This window comes from Poecile atricapillus, chromosome 2 (genome assembly GCF_030490865.1).
Source record: "Poecile atricapillus isolate bPoeAtr1 chromosome 2, bPoeAtr1.hap1, whole genome shotgun sequence".
Taxonomy (NCBI): Eukaryota; Metazoa; Chordata; class Aves; order Passeriformes; family Paridae; genus Poecile; species Poecile atricapillus.
In genome coordinates, this window is record NC_081250.1 from 118,719,910 (window position 1) to 118,742,084 (window position 22,175).

At 41.3% G+C, this 22,175-nt stretch overlaps 1 protein-coding gene across 3 annotated transcripts in view; it reads right to left on the minus strand.

The window, feature by feature from the left end:
* LOC131575979 (cytochrome P450 7B1) overlaps positions 1 to 19,778 on the minus strand; it is a 125,280-nt gene extending 105,502 nt beyond the window's left edge. For all 3 annotated transcript variants that reach the window (XM_058832161.1, XM_058832160.1, XM_058832159.1), the window contains exon 1: positions 19,563 to 19,778. Coding sequence is in view for 2 of the 3 variants with exons in the window: in XM_058832160.1 (XP_058688143.1) it covers positions 19,563 to 19,660 (98 nt within the window). In the remaining variant the exon portion in view is untranslated. The remainder of the gene's footprint in view (positions 1 to 19,562) is intronic.
* Between the last annotated feature and the right edge of the window lie 2,397 nt (positions 19,779 to 22,175).

Consider the following 22,175-nt stretch of genomic DNA (forward strand, 5'->3'; position numbering starts at 1 on the left):
TTACTTTTTTGAAAATATTAACACCCAGAAGTAATATCCAGAATAAAACCTCCAGGTCTACAATATTTGTAAAGCTACTAACATAATTTTATCATTGAGTTTTTAATGTTGGGAAGACTTTAGGTGTACGGAGAGTTTATCAAACCAGTGTGTGAGAAACCTGCTATTAAATTTTTATAACTTATCTTAGCACATAGTTATGTAATGCTGGTGTGCAAATAGCTACACCTTCTCTCAGTTAGTTTTTAAAGTGGTGGAGGAAGACTAATGAATTGCATAGTTATACAAGAAAATAAAGAGATTACTTCATTCAGTACCATGGGTGCCCAAACTTCAGTTTTGTTTCAGTCCAGAAACTTCTGTGCATTCAATGATAGTACCAGCCAGGATAACAGGAAGAACTGAGCCTACCAGAGAACCCAATTCCTGAGAGGTGGAGATACATCAACTCTCTGAAGTGACCAGTGATGCAGATGGTCATGATTTCAATGACAAATGATAAAATCTGTTAAAATCACTGGCAAAACCTCATTTTGATAGATAACATGAACACCACCAGCCTCAAGGAATTTTATATATAGAAACTATGTAAAAAAATCACATGAAAGACTGAATAAAATTTTTCAGTGGATTTAAGTGGTTGCTCAAGTGAGTGAAAAATCTATCCTTTTGCTGAAATGAAGGACAGATGCATGGTAGATAAAGCTCCGTGAAATACTCTGCAAATCTATGGGTATATATTAGCAACAGAATAAAGCACTCCCCTCCAACTTCTGACAAAACTGAAAACATGGAAATAAAGATGTTAGTTAAACAACCCCCTTCTGGAAGAATGCTAATTAACTTTTATAGGTTACATTTTCTTGATATACCGAAATCAAAATGACACAGCCATTTGTTTTCCCTGGCAAAGTCATGCACATCACTGATTATTCAGGTTTTGAAAACTGTGTATAATACATACTACCACCTACACAACAGCACAACGCTGACATTTCAGCACAGAACATGTTGAAGCAGTATTTCTGTACTGGAAAAAAAGAACAACTAACAAAGACATTTCCTAGAAGGTATCCATAGAAGAGAAGAGAAGAGAATAATGTATAAAACATGGGCCTTTTCTTGAGAGCCTGAGGTTACAGATGCCTTTTTCACCACATCATGTTCCCAACATAACAAATCTGGCAGAAGAACCAGGTTGAAAAAATGGAAAGCAATTTTCATTTTGATTTTGCGGAGCAAAAAAGACTTATCAACTTCTTGCAGTAATTTTATGTGAGGCAGAGTACATTTAGGGGAATTACAAACAAGATGCCTGAAGATCTTTATTCCATATTCTTTCCTGATTAAAAAAAAGTATAAATTATTGTTGCAGTCATCAGTTTTAATAAGACAAGATGAAATGACTGCATTCTTTATAGTGTTGTCAACCTTCTTCTGTTACTCCTGCTTATGAGAAGCCTTTACTTTTCATCCATGAGAAAATCCAAGTGATCCTGGCTTGTGTACAAGTTTCACCCTGATAAATTTCTAATTTCTTTCAAAAAAATTTTAAAACCTTCTTGCACAACAGGATGCTCCCTGCTGAGCAATGGAGGCGCTCCTTGCTCTGCAGAAGCCAGATGCACCCAGCATACACCAAATCCCTGCTGTAAATGAGCAAATTCAGTGAAGTCTGCGAAGTCCATCAGTCCAAAAATAGTGCAAAGGACATGAAAACTAGACTGGATCCTCACAGCACCCTGGCACTAGCACAAGGGTGAAGAACTAGCCGTGCTTACTAGAGAGATGTGTATGACAGGTGCTCTCAAACACAAAGCTGAGAAACACAGCAGATTACACAAAGTGTGGAAACCCAAGTGTGGATGGACTAACTACTCACTGAACTCTTGACTAATCAGCCTGTAAAAAGAGTTTAAAGTTTCTGACAGCGCTGTATGACTGTGCAATAATGAACTGAATTTTGCCATGAAATTTAGTGCTGAACACTCAGCACTTTTATTTCAGTGTTGAAGTAAAAGTGTTCTGAGTCCCAGTGTGGCATCACTGCAGTAGCAAAGTCAAGATGACCTTCAGGTACCAAGAATCAGCACAGTCCACCACAATGACATAATTTAGAGATCATCAATACAGAACACAAACAGCACCATTCCAGCACTGCCAAAGCTGCAGCCCCATAGTTATGCTGTGGAGCCAAATCACAAATCTGAAAAAAAGCCAAAGACTGGTTACAGTTTGGTTCCCCTAACATGTTTTGTTGTTTAAGGAAAAAAATAAAAAAAAAAGGAAAAATGCAAGCTCAGAATATCATAAGTGAACTCTGAAAACACGTACATTTCAATACACTTCTACAAAACTCACTTTAGAGAAGTTGTGCTGTGCTTCCAGTTTCACACAAAGATTTCCAAGTGCCTGCACTGATAATAAATGGTCGTTGACACTAAAGAAAATAGCAAGCAATGGAAATTAATTTTATGGAAAAAAGATCTTTTTCTTTTAAAAGTTATTGTCATAAAGCTGTAGGCTGACAAGATCTATGTTTTGATATTTAAGAAAAGATATATCTCATGAAACATTTATCAACATTTTTGACACCAAACAGTAAAGGTAAATGAATGCAAAGCTTAGATGAAAATAAGCACCTAATATAGTATCTTCAGGAGTTAAACCAGAGTTAAAGAGAACTGCTTATTTACAAACATCCATAATGTATCAGTTGTGGTTAATTAGCATGCTAAGACTGCAGCAATGTCTGATAGTAATCAAAGGATAGTAGGGGTTTTCAGTCTGCCATTCACTTCTTACGAGTCCTCTTTGTTTCCAAAAGTTTTACCACCTATTCCACCCCAATAAAAATACCTACCCTACACCCTTCTCATTGTACACCTGCAGTTATCTTCCCATTTACTTCAGTCCTCATTATTTTAGGAAAAAAACACCTAAAAAGGGAATGATTTAAAATTTGAAGTAGAAACTGCTAGTTAAGGATTGAACATCAGGTTTAGGAGAAGTGACATTCCTAATGGTAAGGAAAAACAGAGCAGAGGACTCACACACTTCATTATTGCAATGGCATAAATATGATCACTGATGAGGCAAATGTCCTTTCTTTTGAAGAAAAAAAAAAGAAATTAAAATTAAGTTCCATGTGGCTCTGTCTGCAGAGCAGCACAAAGATTGCTTCCCAGACACCGAGTGTCCTGTGACTCAACACGTGAGCACGCTGGGATTCCCACCAGCCTACCTTCCTTCTCCCCTCACAGCTGGTTTCTGTGGGAAGAAGTGCACAGAAACACAGGCACATTTCACAATAGGAAAAGCCCATTATTTTAACTACCCACAGTCTTTTGTTCATACTGGAAGGAACTACATTGTACTAAAGTGATCACAAGAAATTCTTTAAAATTTTATAGTAACAATCTTTTCAGCTGAAAAGCTACATGAAAAACTTCTGGGAAGCTCTCACAAACCCAGGATGGATTTTGTTGAAGAAGTTCTATCTTAGTTTGTAGATGCTCAAAACAAACGAAAAAATGCTATAACATGAGAAAAACTTTGTGGCTCAAAAGCCACTTTGTGACATTCAGAAACTATATTATTAGTTTCATCATCATGATTAGAGAAAATTCACATCCAATTGGTTCACAGCTGGAAGACATAAATCCTTGACTGTGCATCTTATTGTTTATAATAAGAAAGGCTCTAAAGGCTTCAGCCTTCTCAACAACTCAAAGTACTTTTTTCCTGTGTAAGTCAATAGAATTGCACCTCCCCATATCTTTTGTGAAAGGGGAACAAGCTTCAGATTGCTTAAAAAAAGTTAGTATCCCCTTGGGAAACACCAGATTGGACTCATTAGCCAGCGTGGTTAAGCACAAGCATGCCAGCTCATGGAAAGAAAAATAAGGGGTGGGTTTAGCAGAAGTGAGTGTGCCAACTCTGCCTAGCCACAGGCAGCTGATAGCATTTCAGACCCAGGAAGTTTGAGAAACAAGTCACTGTTTCACATTTTTAGGAATGAGAAAAAAGGTTGCCTCATGGTCAGGGCGATGTATGTGGCTATTACAATTCCATGCAATCCATAAATTCAAACATATGTTTGAAGGAACCAGCCCCAGCCTTGAAAGCTATCATCCAGCATGGGTATGTAGATGGAAGTGAAAGTGTTATTTTTAAGTAACCTCAGCTACCAACAAGAAGTGGTCTCATCCTCTATGAACTTTGAAATTCAAAGCATAACATTAAAACCACATTTCCCTCCCAGAAATTAGTAGCACAAAAGAGAGGAAATACTGCTGTACATTCTATATCATAATGTCAAACCAGAAATGCACATTTGCCTCAGCATGAAAGTGCTGATATGTCAAAAACCTTGAGCTTTTGCTCCACTTAGAAGCTTAAGTCCCACTAAAACCAAAACTATTCAAAGACTTAAAAAGAGCCATCATTTCAGCAATTCAACCAGAATCTAAGGGCACTTCTTCGAACCCCAACTAAACTTGCCAAGTATTATCCTTTACATGGTGAGGTAAGATGTGAAGATGGTGAAGTCCATCAAAAGCAAAGAACTCGTGCATAGTCAGGCTGCATGTATTTAGCATTAAGGTTTTTACTCCTTCCTGTATGGCCTAATTTGCCCTATTCACCAGTAAATTCCATGTGAGCAAACACGTCTCAAACAGACACGCAAAGGTCTCAACCAGAAAGAGCAACCACGGCAACCCCCCGTACAGCCAGGTTCTGCTGCCACTGCCAGAGGGCTTCTGCAGGCACAGCCATGGTGGGAGGACAAACCACAAGCCCATTTAATGCAGCCGGGTTGGCAAGATTTTCCTGGTCTTTAAAATGCCACCACGAGATCCGGAGTCTGCAGTTATCCCAAACGCACCCTCCACTACTGTCGATTTCATCCTGCAAAGTAAAAACGCAAACTCTTCCTCTGTAACAAAACCCAAAGCTGTTTCATGGTAGAAACAGGACTGCAAACCAGAGCATTGCTCCCTTTTCAGAAGCCTGCAGCAGCAGTATTTGCTGTGATTTTGAACAGATTTTCTTGCTGCAGCAGTATTTCAGTTGTTACCAATGTGCTATGAACCACGAAAAGGCTAAATTCTACGCACTTACAGAAGAGATTTCATTTGTCTGTATAATTAAGATTCAGCTACCACCGAAGCTCTACGCTGTGAACAAATATCTAAAATAAAATGCCGGGTTTATCGAAATTTGTGGAAAATCTCAAATGTCTAAAGTAAGGCAAAAAATTCATGTTGAATGCTGCAATAATACTAAGTCTGATAAGGGTCTGTTACCACTTGTTAACTCCTTTGACATAATATTAGAAGAATTAAAGGTGTAAAAGTTAGAGAATTCCAGCTGTAGTAGATATGTTATAAGAAAGAAGATAAGCACAGAAAAGAAAAAGGCATTTGAGATAAAGAAAAAACTGCTAGACTGAATGACAGAGAAAACTTGACAGAAAGATCAAGGAAGACCTAAATACACTAATTTTTTACTCTGTCTAAAACTGTTGAAAATCAGTTTGATCAGCCAGTCAAGAAGATTACGCTGATGTCAAGGCAATGACAGAATTATATAAATGAAAAGAATAGCAATGGCTCTAATCCCTTCCCTGAGTGAAGCAAGGAGTGCTGCAGAAGGCAGGTATGGCACAAAAGGCAAGAAGCTTTCAAGCTACTTTTGACAAAGCCAGAGATAATAAGGGACTACAGTAGAGTTCAAGGGGAAAACTTCAAGCAAGACAAAAAAAATGATCCAAATATATCTTGATTTAACATAAACCTAGTGAAATTTGTAAAAAACAATAACTAAAATTACTGGTTAATAAACTCTATTAGGTTCAGTGTAAATTTTCTTCAAAAGCTAGAGCACAGATCAACCCAAGACTCATGGAGGCTGTCTCCATTTAGATCCATACATTTAGATACCACAAATAGCTGCCATCTCACTTCTGAAGCTTGAAATTCGTTCAATTATACTTTCTTAGGAATTTCACAAAACCTTATGCTAGCTTCATGCTGAAAATAATTATTCTGAAAATAATATATAAAATTATATATGAAATATGAATTATATATGAAATATATAATGACTCTGAAAATAATTATGCTGAAAATAAATATTTGATTCTGGGGTAGATGAGTGCTTAGGTTGATATACAGTACAGTAAGCAAGGCTTGGGGAAGAAGATGGTGACAATAATTTGGAAAGCACAGAGCCTTTGCAGGGGGTAAGAGTGGAAGTCCTCACCCCTTAGTTCTGCAGAAGTGACAGGGTCTGGCATGAGCTGAGCTGTTAGGGAAGTAACAAGTTATGAACAGAGATGGCAAGGGATCAGCCACACCCCCAGGACAGGGCAGGAGGCTGGGTGAAATTTCTCTTCCTGATGCATGTTGACCATCCTAACTCCCTTATTTTATTCTTTCTATTGCTGACTGGAGATGCACTCCATCACTACCTGCTTTCAAGTTTCATCCCATCAATTGAGAAATCCCACACAAGGAAAACAGAGGGTAAAGAAAGGGCAATTAGAGGCACTGGGCGTTAAGGAGTCACTCAGGTTTGCTGACAGGATGTTGAGGATCCATGAGGAATTGCCAGGTGACTTACCAAAAATAGCGCTTTATTTTTTTGTTGTCATTTTGTCCACAGAAAATGCCCTTGCAGGTTCCAGTGTGATAAAAGCAATTAGCAAAACTTACTCAATTGGAAAAAAAAAAAGTCTCATTAGCCTAGCTTACTCACTGAGCACAGCAATGAGAATTCATGAAGACAATTACTAAAGAACACAAAGAATTTTGTGAACAGTAAAAAAAAACTGAACTGAGAAATCAGACCAAAAGAGCACTCTAATATCTAGCAGAACAAAAAGGATGATACAAGACATAAAGCCTGCTGAAAAAGTGAGGAGTGATAAATACAGACTTTATCCTTTAGTGACATAAATCTAGTGCTACACACCAGCCAAACTCTGCAGTCAGGTTGTAATGATTATGAAAAGACTGCAAAAGAGCCTATGAACTTTACCTGTATGATGCAATCCAGCTGTGCTGGTTGTTTCTCCTAAACAGAGCAGTTCTGAGAAATTTAGCATGTAAACTCTTATTTGTTGAGGTTGCTTTGACCAACCCAACCCTGGAAAATGGAAGAGATGTCCACTGAAACAGCCTGCCCAAGGATAGACAAGATGCCCATCCCTGGAAGTGTTCAAAGCCAGGTTGGATGGGGCTTTGAGCAACCTGATCTAGTGAAAGGTGTCCCTGTCCATGACAGGGGAGTTGGAATAGATGATCTTTAAGGCCTGTTCCAACCCAAACCAACCTATGGTTCTATGATTCTATGTTATTCAATGCTGACTTGCAGTTAAATTCATACTTCAGGAGGCAATTAACTAATCTTAAAAATCTTCCACAATCTTAAGAAATCTACTGACTGCCATGAGCAGGAGAGACTTTCCAGCACCCTGCTGCCTTTAAGATCATTTGATATTTGCCACAAAAAGTAAAAGGAAGGATCGGACACAGCAGGGCTGAAATGCAGCTATAAATGATCACTGCACTTGGGACTAAATAGGATACCAGAGGTACAAACGGTCACATGTGGTGACGGCAGGGATTTTGTCACCCAGAGCCTTGGATCCTGACCACTAAACAAAAGCTGTGGGGATGAAAATGCCCTGCCCATGTGGGAATCCTAGGGTAGCCTTCAGAATCCACCACCACCATAGTACACATGGGGATTTCCATCTTCCAGTCACCTCCAGCGCTGCAATCATTCACTGAGAACTGAGCCAGGTGTACACTCTTCAGTACAATGACCAAGGGATCAAAACCATATCTCTGCAGGACATTTCCAACACCACCAAGTACCTACAAAGTTGCAACTACACGCACATAGGGAAGGGTTTTTTTTCACATGGTCTAATAACAGAAACTATCTGATGTTCCAAATCAGCACACAGTACTTGTGATAAAAGCAATTAAAAGAAAAATCTTCCTGGGCTTTCATTTTGATGAAACCAACTGTATCACTACAGTTTAAACAGCTTTACACCTCACATTTCTACTGAGTACAGTGTATTTGAGAACAGTGCATCTGGAACTCCTGCAACACAATTTGGATGCATGAGATAACACATATGCCTGAGTCCTAAACAATAGTCTCAGAGATATTATTAATAGCAAAATATGCTGAAATAGTGTGCAAAACAAAACAAACAAGATTTTCTTTATGTCTAAGCAAAAGAATGAAGCACTGGTTCATCTGGTCCCATTTGAATTATCTCTGGCTTTCAGAGTCTTCGCTAAAAGAACTGGCTGATATTCTTCCCAAAACAATGAAACAAGCATGCAATGCAGAGACTACTGAGCAGCAGCAGGCAGCGCACAAAAACTGGTCCACCCAAACATCCTTGGCAGTGGAGAAGAAAGAATAAAAAGCAAGTTGCTTCAGTCCACACTAAATTGCCATTGAGTCACAAGTAAAGATGTGTCAGATGAGCTTTCCCACACCTTTAAGCAGGTATTTATTTCCAACAGCAGCGTTTAATACTTTGAACAGGAGATGAACTTGTTTGTTTGTACTGGAGAACATCTCAGGATATTTTTCATAACTTTTGCTTAAATATTTTCCATGTTTAAAAGGATATATACATCCACTAATCAGAGTGAACCAACCACATTTTCTAAAAGTGAAAACAGAACGGTAAGAACATCCCTCAAAGTAAAAAAAAAACCAAAAAACAAAGGCAGGACATCCTTCCATGCACAGTTGTGTTCAAACACAATTTAATATAGCTAATGCAGGAGACGTTGCAAAGGACTAGACTATGTGGGAAGTGAGACTGGATGGGTCACAATAACTGTGCTTTATTAGACTTGGGTTTCTGAGAGAGAATCACAAAGCATTCCTTCTGGAAAGGAGATCACGAAGGCAGGAAACCTGAACTTTCTTTTGAGCCCAACAGATCTCAGCATTGTCTTATTTTAGCTTCTTACCACTGAACAGACACAGCCCGCACAGTTTTATTTTAAAGTCTTCATAACAACAGGTTTTTAAGGCTCTAAATTTATTATAGCTGATGTGGTTCTATGTGAGGAAGTCCAAAGGTTGTTAACAAAGTCCCTTCACTCTTAACGTGGTAATACCAAGAAGGATCTAGCAGTGTTTTCACTACATAAGATGCAAGAAATGAAACAGCTTATAGAAGAAAAAATAATTCTGACTCATTCACATATGCAAGATTTCTCTGAAGCTTGATTATAATTTTTGTATCTTAAAGCAGCAATGCCAGAAAATTGAGCTGTCTGTTCAACCACAAAACCAGACACTGCGCAAGCAGCTGTTTCCCAAGCCACTGAACACTGACATACAGGGAGAACCTCTCCAGTCCCGCTGTGAACAATTCCGTGTCGTACCTTAATGGTGACAGATAATTTAACCTGGCTTTAAAGGATATTACGTGCAAGCTGCTAGGACACAAACTTCAAGATTCCCTCATCTGGTCCTCAGAAGGAGCCGAGGTTCTGACCCCGGCTTGTTGCCCTTGTTCCAGGACCTAGAAACAAATCACCATCAGTCACAGATACTGTGATGGCAACTGTCACTGAAAGGCCTAAACATCTTTTGTGTAGTCATGCACTCTGGGCTCCATTTCATCAGCAGATAAACGCATCTAAGTCCTACTGCTGTTCAATCAGAATCTTTCAGGCATGTACTTAAGGTTAAAAAGAGCACCACATACAAGCCAGCTCTCACAGTACTTTCATTTTTCCTCCAAAATACCAATTCAGGGGGTTCATCATGTTTTACAATTGGTTCTTGGATGACTCCTGAACTGAGAGACATTTTCATTTCTCGTACAGCTACACAGCTGCTACTTTTTAAACAGGAATCGCAGATGAACGTTGCGGCGCGGGCTCTGGCAACACGCCTCACCCTCAGCTGTAGGTCTAGGAAATTTGCTATTTAAGCAAAACACTTATGCTGAAACTAACCTAGTCATCTTAAAACCTTTTAAAAACATAAAAAATGCTGTTCCAACAAACTAATAGAAGTTTTAGAGAGGGATATGGAGGAAAAACATAATGCACTGGAAACAGTTTAAAAATACTGGTACCTACCAAACCAAAATAAAAGTAAATCTTCCATGGACGTTCTTCTATCTTAATAAAGTATAAGTCTGAGTTGAGTAAATAGTGCAGATCAGTTCCTGAACAACTGAAGGAAAAAATGCTTTGTCATCAATCCACTCTTTGAGCTATTTTCAGAGAAGTTTCCCAAATGTGACTACCAAAGTTTCTCATGCTGAAAAACCAGCTGGAGAGAATTAGCATGGCTATGATCTGTCTCAAGCCAGAAGCTCTGAAGACAAGCTATTGTAACCTGAAAAAACATACCAGCACTGAAGAAGAAAATACAGAGCAGTACTTTCCAGCTAGGGATGCAATAACCAGACACTACTGTAGCATCAGCTGAGAGCACCAGCAATGGAAGTCACACAAATTCTCTCTGAGGAGATACTAGCCATTGTCCTTCTTTCCTAAACATACTGCTTTTGTTAACCTGATTAAATGGGAGTTTCTAAAAAGGTATTTTGGTTTTCCTTGAGGCTATACTAGAAAGCTGGAGAACCTCTCTCCGAAGCCTTCAGAGATTACAGCAGCACACTGTGACAAAGGGTCAGACCCACCCTTTTGCTGGCATGCATACAAAGGCAAAGAGTACAAAAAGACTGAAAAACTGACTTCTTCATCAATTCTGTTCACTCTGTTTTAACAGTAGTAGTTTTCTCATGTTAAGGAATATATGGGTTCCTTTTAATTTTGTTTTTTGGGTTTTTTTAAATAAACAAAGGTGCCAGAGCTAATAATTGCAAAACTTCTGCATTCTCACACCATGCTGAAATGAGACTGTAATTTTTTTCTAAATACTATATCACTTCAAAAAGTAATGAAATATGCCAATTTTCTGTGATCATTTTTTCAACATATCATTGAAAAAATTCTAATTTTGTTCAAATCATTTTAGACAAGGCAAGTTACATAAAAATTTGTAATGACCACTCAGGAGAAATCTGGGAAATCATGAGAAGCAAGACAAAGGGGTAAGGAAACAACAGGCCGCCAAGCAGTTTGCTGATCTTTTTGGGGAGTCACCATAAATGAGACAACCACACTTCACAGTGCTGCACTCTGCTTTAGCCATCAGAAGCACATTGACTCATACAAGAGCTCAAAGGGTGCAGAGTAAGGCTGTCAGCAAGGAAAATGAGTAGTGACAAACACTCACAGGCTCTCTGACAGATCCTTGGGCTGCCATGGGCCAGGAAGGAGACACTTCTTCAACCGCCCACTGTGGACATGAGTCTACAAAGTGCAGCGTTGGAGTCCAGGTTTTCACTGCAGGGTCAGAAAGGGGCAGCTGGATGGTGGAGAGGGTACTCCTATAACATCCTATTTTTGCTTCATTTTGCTCATCTGTTCTTTCTTTATGTGCCTCCACAGGCGTGAGCAGGCCACTTTGCCAGGACTCCATACATATTCTCCAAAATCAACAGGAACGCATCCATTGCATTCAGCTAGAACCTCCTACCACTAGGCCTACAGTATGAGAGAGCATTATTTTTTTAAGAGAACTGGAATATTGCTTAGGAAACTACAAGATTAAATCATGAGAAGCACAACCATAGCATTTTTGTGCTGATTTGAATTACGAATAGAAAGTACGAGCAGTTAAGAGGAAACAAGATATGTTCTATACAAGAGCCAAGATTTTTTTTCCTGACATGTGCCAAACAAGGAGAAGAAACAGAAGAATCTGGCACCATTAAAAACAGTTTGTGGAGAAAGGGACTGAATATCTACAGCCAAGATCCATGTGGTTTGTAAAGAGGAAACTTTTGTTTTATGGGACTCTCAGTCAGCCAAAATTCTCCCAGACGGCATGCAAATGGATATTAGCCTAAAATCCTACATGCTTCTTGTAAAAGGATCAGTAAATGATGGGCAAAGAAAAAGAACACTACTGAAGTTTGAAATCAGAATTCAAAATCTGCCTCATGGTTGAAAAAGTTCGTTTACCAGACAGCTATAATGTCATACATATATGGTAAATGTCTTGGAAAGAAAAAGCAGCAAGTTAAAGCACAAAACTAGAAGTCAGGAAAATGTGTTCCAAGTCTGGCTCCACTACCAAGGAGATCTATAAAACTTGGATAAAAGAGAAAAAGACTGCCAACTTAACAGTGAGATTTTCCTTAACTTCATATAGTGTATTAACATTGCACGTATGCTGTTTCTTTTAGCTTCTGTATTTCCCCCATTCTCTGGCATTACGATGCTCTAAGTTAAATAATTGACTAGATGAAGTGCTAAGAACAGTTATATTACTTTATCAAAACAAGCCCTTCCCAACTTCTTAATCAAAATACTTGACTGAAAAAAAAAACCAAAAACCAAACCCAAACAATTTTATATGGGACCATAATTCTCATAACTGAGCAAAACACTAAAGTAGCTGGCACAATCCAACAACTTAGCTAACTACTGCAAAAATACAGTACCTAAAATTGTATTTCAGCATATAGGAGTAAGGGCTGGACAGGCAACAGTTCCTCAGCACATGTTGAGCAGTTATACCATGGAAGAATTATTTACAGCATCTCTGACAACTCTCTGAGTGCCCAGTGAAGCATTTGTCTGTGTTACCTGTAAATCAAGAGACCACGCTGACCTCCAATTTACAGTAAGGGAACTGAGGAGGAGTCCACAAGCAAGACTGCAAGCTTGAGACTTAGTGAAGTCCCTGCATCCCAGTGAAGTCACTCCTTCCTGGGGGAGCTAAGATCCAGGTAGCTTTGTGAGTCAAGACTCCAGGAAGTCCTGCAGTTGTCTGATGATGCAGCTCTCTAGTTATGTCACCAATTATTAAACACATCGGGGGCCAAATTTTGCCATCATGCTTAAAGGAGTGGTTCACAGCTCATGTCAGGGGACACTAGGATTAAGATTTGCCCCTTTTTGTCTTCCTTCACATCAGTCTTTATTTGTAATGTTTCAGCTAAGATTTCCCAACCAACTTGCTTTCCTCCTCTAAATACAGTGGTAAGCATGAATGTAATTTTTGAAGCACTGTATATTCACCTGGGTTGTCCTCATTTATACCTTTGGGACTATCAGCTTGGAAGAGCAGCAGAAGGGTTAATTGTTCAGAACTTTCTGTAAACTCTGTGCATTTATGTAAAGTGCTCTAGATGGACACTCCATGCTTCATGTTGCACTGGAATAATAAAAAGAGCGGAAAGCAATTCCCATTAATTCTCACCCTTTAATTTTATTTGCTCCAAAGAATAAAGAACAGAAGAAAGCAAAATCAATAATTCCAAGGGGGGGGGGGGGGAAGTATAGGCCTTTTCCACAAAAAACATGGGAAGGAAAAAACACCATGAAAGTATAAACTACTGTATTTTAGTCAGAATCCAGAAGCTAGCAGCTCTTATTGCCACTAAAAATATCTCCACCTCTCACACATATATACGTTTACCAGGATGGCATCTACTGATGGGTTCTGGATGCTGATCAAGACCAGACCAGGTATAAACTATAAAGCTAAACAACCCCCAACAAAGTAGGTCAAGAAAACTGGGAGGGAAGGGAAACTGTTGCTAGGTGGCAGTGTACCTTAAGCAAAGAATTCTGTAAGTCATGGATTATTGGGAAGGTTCATTATCTTCTAAAAGAGGTCTCATATTTAGAGTCATCTTCAAAGTACTTGTAGGAAGTGGAACTCAAAATGTGCACGACACACAGGCATTCTCATCAGAAGGATGAGAAGCAGAACAAAAAAGAAAATAAAAATAAAACCCTGCCTTGAAACACACAACTGTGCGAGACCCATGATGTAATGGCTCTCCAGGTCTATTAGAGCCATAAGAAAAACCAACAGCCTGTAAATGGAGACTTGTGCACCTTGAGAAGGTTATGGTTTTGCTGACTTAATTTTATTCTACCTCGAGCTCTGACCAGTGGAAGCAAGCAAAGAAATAAGCTTCCACCACATCTTGGCACAGCAGTGAACAGTTGACAGAAAAACCAAGTGTGATGGTGAGAAAGAAAGGTTTCCTAAGGCTACTTAAGAAACAGAACTGTTACTTTTCTGCCTGAAACAGTTTCAGTCTTCAGTCCTTTTTAGAGCAGAGTAAGAGTGGACAATGACAGTAAACAAAAGAAGGTCATGAAAACACGTGCACTCCCTAGAGGTCCAATCGAAAGAATACCGAAAAAGGCCTCTGTAGAAGGCCAAGGTAAGAAGGAAAAGGCCAGATTTTCCTGGTATCCTTCTATCTGTCCTTCCTGATGTTCCCTCCAACTGAAAACTACCTTAACATATTGCCTAAATTAGCAGAAGTGGTAAAAAAGACAGGCTGATGACATCTTGTGAACTACAATTCGCTTGGTAAGAGAGCTGTTAGCAAGCTCACAGCTTGTCACAAAGAAGGATAAGATGTTCTTGAAGGCAAAGACAAAATCTATATTCTTTTCAACAATATCTGTCTGGGTTCAAGGGAGCAATTTTGGGGAAAAGTATCTTAGATTAACGTAATTGTATAGATCAGAGGTACTTTAAAATATAGAATAAAAGGGAAAAATGAAAGGCAGTTTGCCTCAACAAGGCTTTAAATCCGTAACTCAGATCACACCAAAATTCTTTCTGAGAAATGTATCATGCAATTCTTCTTATGTTGACTTCAATCTACAGTTATACTGTTTAAGTTTGGAGGTTTTTAATACCATGTTCTGATGCATTAGAAACTGGTCAGAAACAATGTATTAGAAGGTGCATGTCCCATCTAATGCAGCATGGAAATTCCTATACTGCTGAAAAGTAAAACCCACAACATGTGCCCCATATCTTAGTGTTCCTCACAAGCAATCTTGACTGTGAAGACCATTCCTAATAATTAAAATACCAACCCTGAAAACCTACAGAATCATGGAATGGTTTGGGTTGGAAGGGACCTTAATGATCATCATGTTCCAAATCCCTGCAATGAGTTGGGCCCCCTTCCACTAGACCAGGTGGTTTAAAGCCCTACCCAACCTGGCCTGGAACACTTTCAGGGATGGGGCAGCCACAGCTTCTCTGGAAAACCTCTCTGAGGGTGTCTCATCACCCTTACCATAAAGAATTTCTTCCTATTATGTAATGAAAATCTACCTTCTTTCATTTTAAAAGCAATAGAATTGCAGAGGAAATAATTTTTACAAACCCTGTCATTGATGCAGCTCACAGCACATGTGTGTTAACTTTCCAAGCAGTTATAAACCTCTGATGAGGAACCTTTTTCCAGATTTGGTCTGTATTTATTTTATCTGAAAAACCTTGGGATGCAAACCTTAGGAGAAGGACTCAATTTCAATAGATAAATAGGAACACAGCAATCTTTGCTCCACTTCTCTCCACTGTTCTCTTCCCCTAAGGCAGTGGTTCTAATCTGTGGACAGCCTGAGCCTCCTCTTCCTAGTAATGTGCAGTATCTACTCTTCAAGGAGGGAGTCAGAGAATACCCCAGCCTTTTCCACAAATTGTTGGTTACAATCTGTGACCATTTTCAGTCATGGACATGCAATGAACACTAGCAGCCAAAAATATGCATCAATTTGAACAAGAAAAAGTGGAATAGTACTACACCTATGGGAGTTAGCAGGAGACAGCTCCTAGAGATCTCAAGGGCCTTTCTCTGACTTGGGCAGCATCACTGCTGGAAGACCAGTGGGAGTTAGCTTCACCTGACATCTCACCTCCTGCTCCATCAGACTGTGTACAGCTAGTGGAAAACCAGCTTGAAAACACCAAAAGAAAACTACATAAAGCTGGGGCTGAGGTAAGACATTTTATGAAGGCCAAAGAGAATAATCTGTACAGTCTCCAGGCTAAGAAATCATTGGCTTCTGCCATAGCAGAAATACTTTTGTGTGGCAGCAAAAAGGAAGTGCTCTCTGGAGAAAATATTCCCCAGCAAACAGCCTAGATAGGCTTTTCTTCACTAACCAGTAAGAGGGAGATCTCTCTTAGCATGCAGAAGGCACTGAGACTCATTTGACATTGAGTTTAACTCAAACTAATTTCTTCTGTGATTACAGAAACTTTTGTTCTGTTTCTTCACCATCTGTGATACAAAACCTGGCAAAGACTCCAATTAGTTTCCTTTGTGTTATTACTGCCACAAGCACTCAAATTATAAGCATTTATACAAAAGGAAACTCTTCTTCCTTTCTACCCTATCTATGAGAAAACTGGTGCTAAACTGACCCTCAAATCTTGTAATGCCAGGTTACATCAACTGCATTACAGAAAAAGGCAACAGCAGATTAAGCCAATACAACACCTTTTCTGACAAAATTTTAAGTCAATACAACACCTTTTCTGCTCCAGTAACAAGCACCTCAGCTTGAGAGGAAACAGAGGGGAAGCACCATATACCAAAAAAGGTGAAATCCTGTAACATCTGCTTAAGGAGCATCAGTGATGGATTTAGGAAGTTCTCTTCTCTAGGATATGCAAACCCTCATTATGCTCCTAGATGTGTAACTCTCAAGACCCACAAAGGTGGTTGTGCTTCACCTCAGTCACGAAGGACAGAGGCATCACCCAGCAAAACAAACATACAGAACTCTGAAGTGCAAGTTAGTGGTGTTTATTTACTTACTTAAGCTCTTTATTCATATATACACACACTTGTCTACTGTAGTGATCTTGATGGAATCCATGCAGGGCTGTGGTTATGATGTCAAATTTGATCATTCTTGTACCAAGTTTATCTTGGTACCCTAAACACAACAATCCCCTTATACAGGGTTTGCACACAGCTACAAGCATACCAACATTAAGGCAACATACTAACTTATATAAGAGCACACTCATGCCTGAAGTACCAATATTTCTTCTAGCACAGGCAAGCTCCACATTGCCTTCTGTCGAAATGGGTATGATCCATGACCAGGAATATGGCCTTGACTTTGGCATTTATTTATGGAGTAATTTGCCAACACTCCCTATGTCAACAGGTTCCCAAATGTTTCCAGTGGACTCCTGAGGGAGGGCAGGGGGTAACCTACCCGCTGCAGGGTTTGTTAGATTCAAATAGAAGAAAGGGGAAAGAAGAAATACGACAAGTGGAGGCCACATGGGGATGGATAAACTAATAAGGGTCTGATAAGCAAGGGGAGATCGCAGACTTGAACCAAATCTGAGAAGCATGAACTAACTTCTAACCCCATTTTTTTAATCCATGGCACCCTTAGAATGGCTTTTCTTCCCACAGATCAGAAATGGCTGTTGAACATCAAGCAGGCTGCTGCTAGGCATCTCTACAGACCATGCATAATTTCTTTTATTACTTTATGCTAAAAGAAAAAAAATTAGTTGCACATTTTACTGCAGCAGGATAGTATCTCAACACCAGCAACTTGTACTGAGGGGTGTACCACACAGAGGTTGATGGATTTTACCATTTGTTATTTGCAGTTGCTTGCTCTCTAGGGCTTTGTACAGTTCTTTGAGAAACAGCACAGGCTTTCAAGTAGTTAATTAATCAAACAGCAGTTTGGTTTTTGGGACAAGACAGTACACCCTCTTGTGAGGTCCTCTGTATAACATCATTCTGCTGTGACACAAACATCCAAACCATTTTGCTGTAGACTCTAAAGAGTGCACTTGAAAAACTCTACAGCCATAAGTGGTATAAAAATGATTCAAAATGGGTTCTTTGATCCTTTTTCCCTACCACTCACATCTGGCTGAAAACTTTACAAGCAACAGCTTTGCCTGTTTCCATTTTCAAAAATTCTGTCTTTTACAATTGTACTAGAATTTAAACTAATGACAGGCATTTTATAATATGGCTGAGGCACTATAATACTTTCTAGACTTCAAAAGACACCCAATCCCATTTGCCTTCCTGTTCCCCTTTAGTCTTCTGTGCTGATGTTCTTTATGGAGCTAGACTGGCAGCAAACTAAATCTGTCAAAAAAATAAATAGTTTTTATGTGTTTAACTCCCAGAATAAGCTCAGAGAGGGTCAGATAAAAGCAACATGGATGATGATGCGGAGAAGGAGTGACCTGTCGAGCAGCAGCAGCTGTCCATTTCATAAACTGAGCTGAATCATGAAGCAGCATTGCAGTCTACTCTGTCAAGCAGTTTGTGTTATGGGATGACCTTGCTCAAACACTGGGATGGATGGGATGGATGTCTCACCTAAAGAACGGATTGGGTTCTTTAAGTCAAATCACATGTAATAATGGTTTCAAACCCAACACCATGTAAATAACCCATCTCTGTTTACAGATTCCTTCTGGGATCAAAACACGAATTTTCACTGTTTTTCAATTGATTCTATACGTGGTCCCAAAGTTAGGGACTAACTTGGTCTAAAGCAATTGGTCTAAAAATTACCAAACTGCATTTATAACTTTTTAAGAATCTAGAAGGGCAATTTACTTTTTGCATTTGCTTGTCTACATCTTCCAAAATAACTTACAATTATTAGAAGTAACAGTTTACTATTCAGAATTACATCTATTATTTTCTATGCATCTCATTTTATGAATTAAAAATAAGCAAACAATCCAGTGAATACTGATCCCTCCCCTTCTTCACTCCTCCTCCGTCAGCCTTTACACACATTTATTCATCAGCTGCAGAAGAGACACTGAAGAGCATCAAGTATTGGCTTCACGTGGCCAAGAATTTCACTTCAACAAGCGAAAAACACCTGGGAAAATGTCAGCATATAAAATAACAGGTATTCAGAAAGCATCGTTCCAGACAGTACTTCTATTTCCCTCAAAAAAAACCTCCAAGTTCCTCTTGAAACGTCGAGAACACGTGTGTACCTTCTTCGAGTTTACAGACTGTACACTTGGAAGAAACCAAAGGGAACAGAACGAGAAACGCTAACAGATGTCACTGGAATGCCCACGACCCGAGCTACCCGGCACAAAGAGAAGGGCAGCGAGGGCCGGTGTCGCAACCCCGCCGGCCGCAGGTGTGGCAGGCGCACCTCGGGCTCGGCGGGACAGCTGCCGCGGGCCGCCCTGGCTCTCTCCTGCTCAGCTCCTCAGCAAACCTCGGCGTCGCGTACGCTCACACCCGCCGAGCTGCGCGGGGATGCGCTGCGTCCGCAGCTCCCTTCGGAGCACGGGATCGCTCGCTCGCACCGCGGGGAGGCGAGACCAGAATCCCACGTGCCGCCAGCCTCCCCCGCCCAGCTCAGGAGAGGCACCGCCGCCCCCCGCCGCTCCTCCCCGGCTCTCCCCGGCCCCCGCGCCGGCCCCGGCCGCGGCGGAGGCCGCATCCCCGGGGCCGCCATCCCCGGGGCCGCCATCCCGCGGGGGCCGCCGCCCCCGGCCCGGCGGGCGCTGATAGGGCGGCCCGGCGCGGAGGGGCGGGCGGAGAGCAGCGCGGCCAATGCGCGGCTCGGCAGCCCCGCTGCCCCGGCCCGGCCGTGCAGGAATGCGGCGGCCGCCCCCCGCCCCGGTACCTTCTCCTCCTGCAGAGCACGCACACGGCCCAGAGCAGCAGGGCGGCGGCGGCGGCCGCCCCGCCGTAGGTGCCGAGCGGCAGCGTGTCGGGGCCCATGCTGGCGGCGCTCGCCGCGGCGGCTGCCGGTGCCTCGCCGCCGCCGCCGGGGAGGAAAGTTTCGCCCGTCCTCCCGCTCCCGGCAGGAGAGGCGCCCGGCCGGCCGTCCCTCCCCGCCCACCCCGAACCCAGGGGGCTGGGTTTGGCTGCTCGGAGCCGGACTTGGCGAGCGGGCCCGGTGCGACCCGGCCGGCTCCTCCCCGGGGAGCGCCCGGCGCGGGGAGGGTCGCGCCCGCCCGCCCCCGCGGCTTCCCGGCGGAGGGGGAGTCCCGGCCCTCGGCTTGCCGGGAAAGGGCTCCGATGCGGCGGGAAGGTGCCCGGACGGAGACCCGGGAACGATGGGGAGAATCTCAGTGCTCCCCGCCCTTCGATCCCTTTCAGCTGTCACGGCACCCCGGGAGGGTCTCGGTGCCCCGCAGACGTGGCCTCGGGTGGCGGAGTGGCTGTGCCGTGACCCCGGTGCGAACGGTGCCAGACGGACAGGTAGCTCTGGCAGCCCTTTGACCTCCGCTGGGTTGTATTTTGATACAGACACCCGGTATGTGTCCCCTTAAAAAGCAAGGCAACATCCCACAGCTTCATAAAACTTAATCTGAGGTATGATAAATGAAATACAAATAGCGAGGGTTGGTTCTTAACGCTGTATGAGAAGAATCTGGGTCCAGTCCTCGCACTGTGCCAGCCCCTCTGGTGTGTTATGGAGAAGTAGAAGAGAGGGGGAGGTGAGAGACAAAAATCTGAGGCGCTGGGGAGATCCCCAGCGCGATGAAGTGGGATGAGGTGGAGTGGCAAAGTCCAGAGAGTTCAGTACTTCGTGGCTGGGACTAACAAAATACCAGAGCAGCAGCAGTACCTTATCACGCCATTTGCTACAAGGTACGCTCAAATGTTGCTGTGATGTAAGATACTGCTCAGTGAGAATTCACACAGTGATGGAGTAAGATCCTTCCGGTTTTGGAATTGTGGTTCGGTTGAATGCTGACAAGTTCATGCTTATTTTCGGCCACATGCAGTGTCATATGTTGTATGTTTCATAATGCTTGGTGGTTTATATACTCCTTTAATCTTGGACGCATATTGTAGAACACCAGTCTTCTGACATGTCCTGTTGCAAGTTTTTTTTTCAGAATTTTAGAGTCCCAAATATATCTTAGCAGATAAAAGAGCCGGTTAACAAAAAACCTTCCTTAGCAGATTTCATGATTTTTGAGTGCCTGAGGCAAATCTGACGGTTTGAAGTTATCAGAGCTGTGTGTCTTCTTCCTCAGACATTCCTTTTAGTTGCAGTGAAATATTTTAAAACACCATTGTGTTAATCAGGAAAATCAAATTAGGATGTCCCACATTAAAAGTGACCCAAATCTGAGCAACGTTGCTTAAAACCATCAGCTGCCCATCGCTCCTATCACCAAGAAATCAGACACCCTTATTGTGCAATATGATCCATGGAGGGAAACCATAAGATAAACTAATGCTTCACTTGTAGTTCTTCAGAACATCTTGCAGGTAACTGTATTTGAAATCCCCACCTTACGAATTCCAAAGGGTTTCTTAGCTACTAGTCCAGTAAATTCATGGAAAAGGATTCATTCAGAACTGGAAAACATTGCACTGTAAGACATTACACTGTAAAATATTACTCATTTTACATGTGACCTCTGCTGTGCAAATTTAGTGCTTCAGTTCAGTTTGGTGAGAAGTAACTGTCCACATACAATTAAATAGCTGTTGCAGCTAGACTAAGCCCTCACCCATAATCAAAACATCAAAACACCAAGATCACTGTAGTTCTGCCAAAGGGTATGAAGAGTTACAACACTTTTTTAGTTTGCACTTTACATGTTTGCTGAAAGTTACTATCTCAGGTCAGTTGCAGATGAAAAAAAAAACAAAACACACCCCCACACCAAAAAGCATTTCGAACCACACCACGAGCACTTTAAAATACAGGGAACGAACCCTGAAACAGCCTAAGTCCCTAAGAATGCTGAGTACTGTTTTGTGTCAACCATTCAAAAAGTCCAAGAGGACGGATTAAATTCTTAACTAGTGAAGGAATCTCAAAGAGCTGGAAGCTAAAACATATTTAAGTTTGATGTCTTATATATAGTATGAATTACGTCAATGCAAATCCAACCGGATGATATTTACACATAACGTACCAGTTAAAATTATATTAGATGTATCCATAGATATTGGCATCTCAGCTAACTGGAGAAAGAAGGTGAGGCTGAACGGTTCCCTTTAATATAGCTCTAGCAGGAAAGAGGAAATTAATTTAATTTTCAGAAGGTGCAAGCCTAGTCTTATAGTGATGTGGTGTCTTGTTAGGAAAGTAGTTTATTAAGAATTGGAGGGATTTTCAGTTTCAAGCTGTCATGAGATCTTTATAGAGCTCTTGCTGCAGCATGGTCATAAGTGAGGAGAAAGAATGCAAATACTGTTACATTTGGAAATGGATAATTTTACTCTCCAGCTGGATACAACTGTGTCCAGTTGTTATCCTTACTGGTGG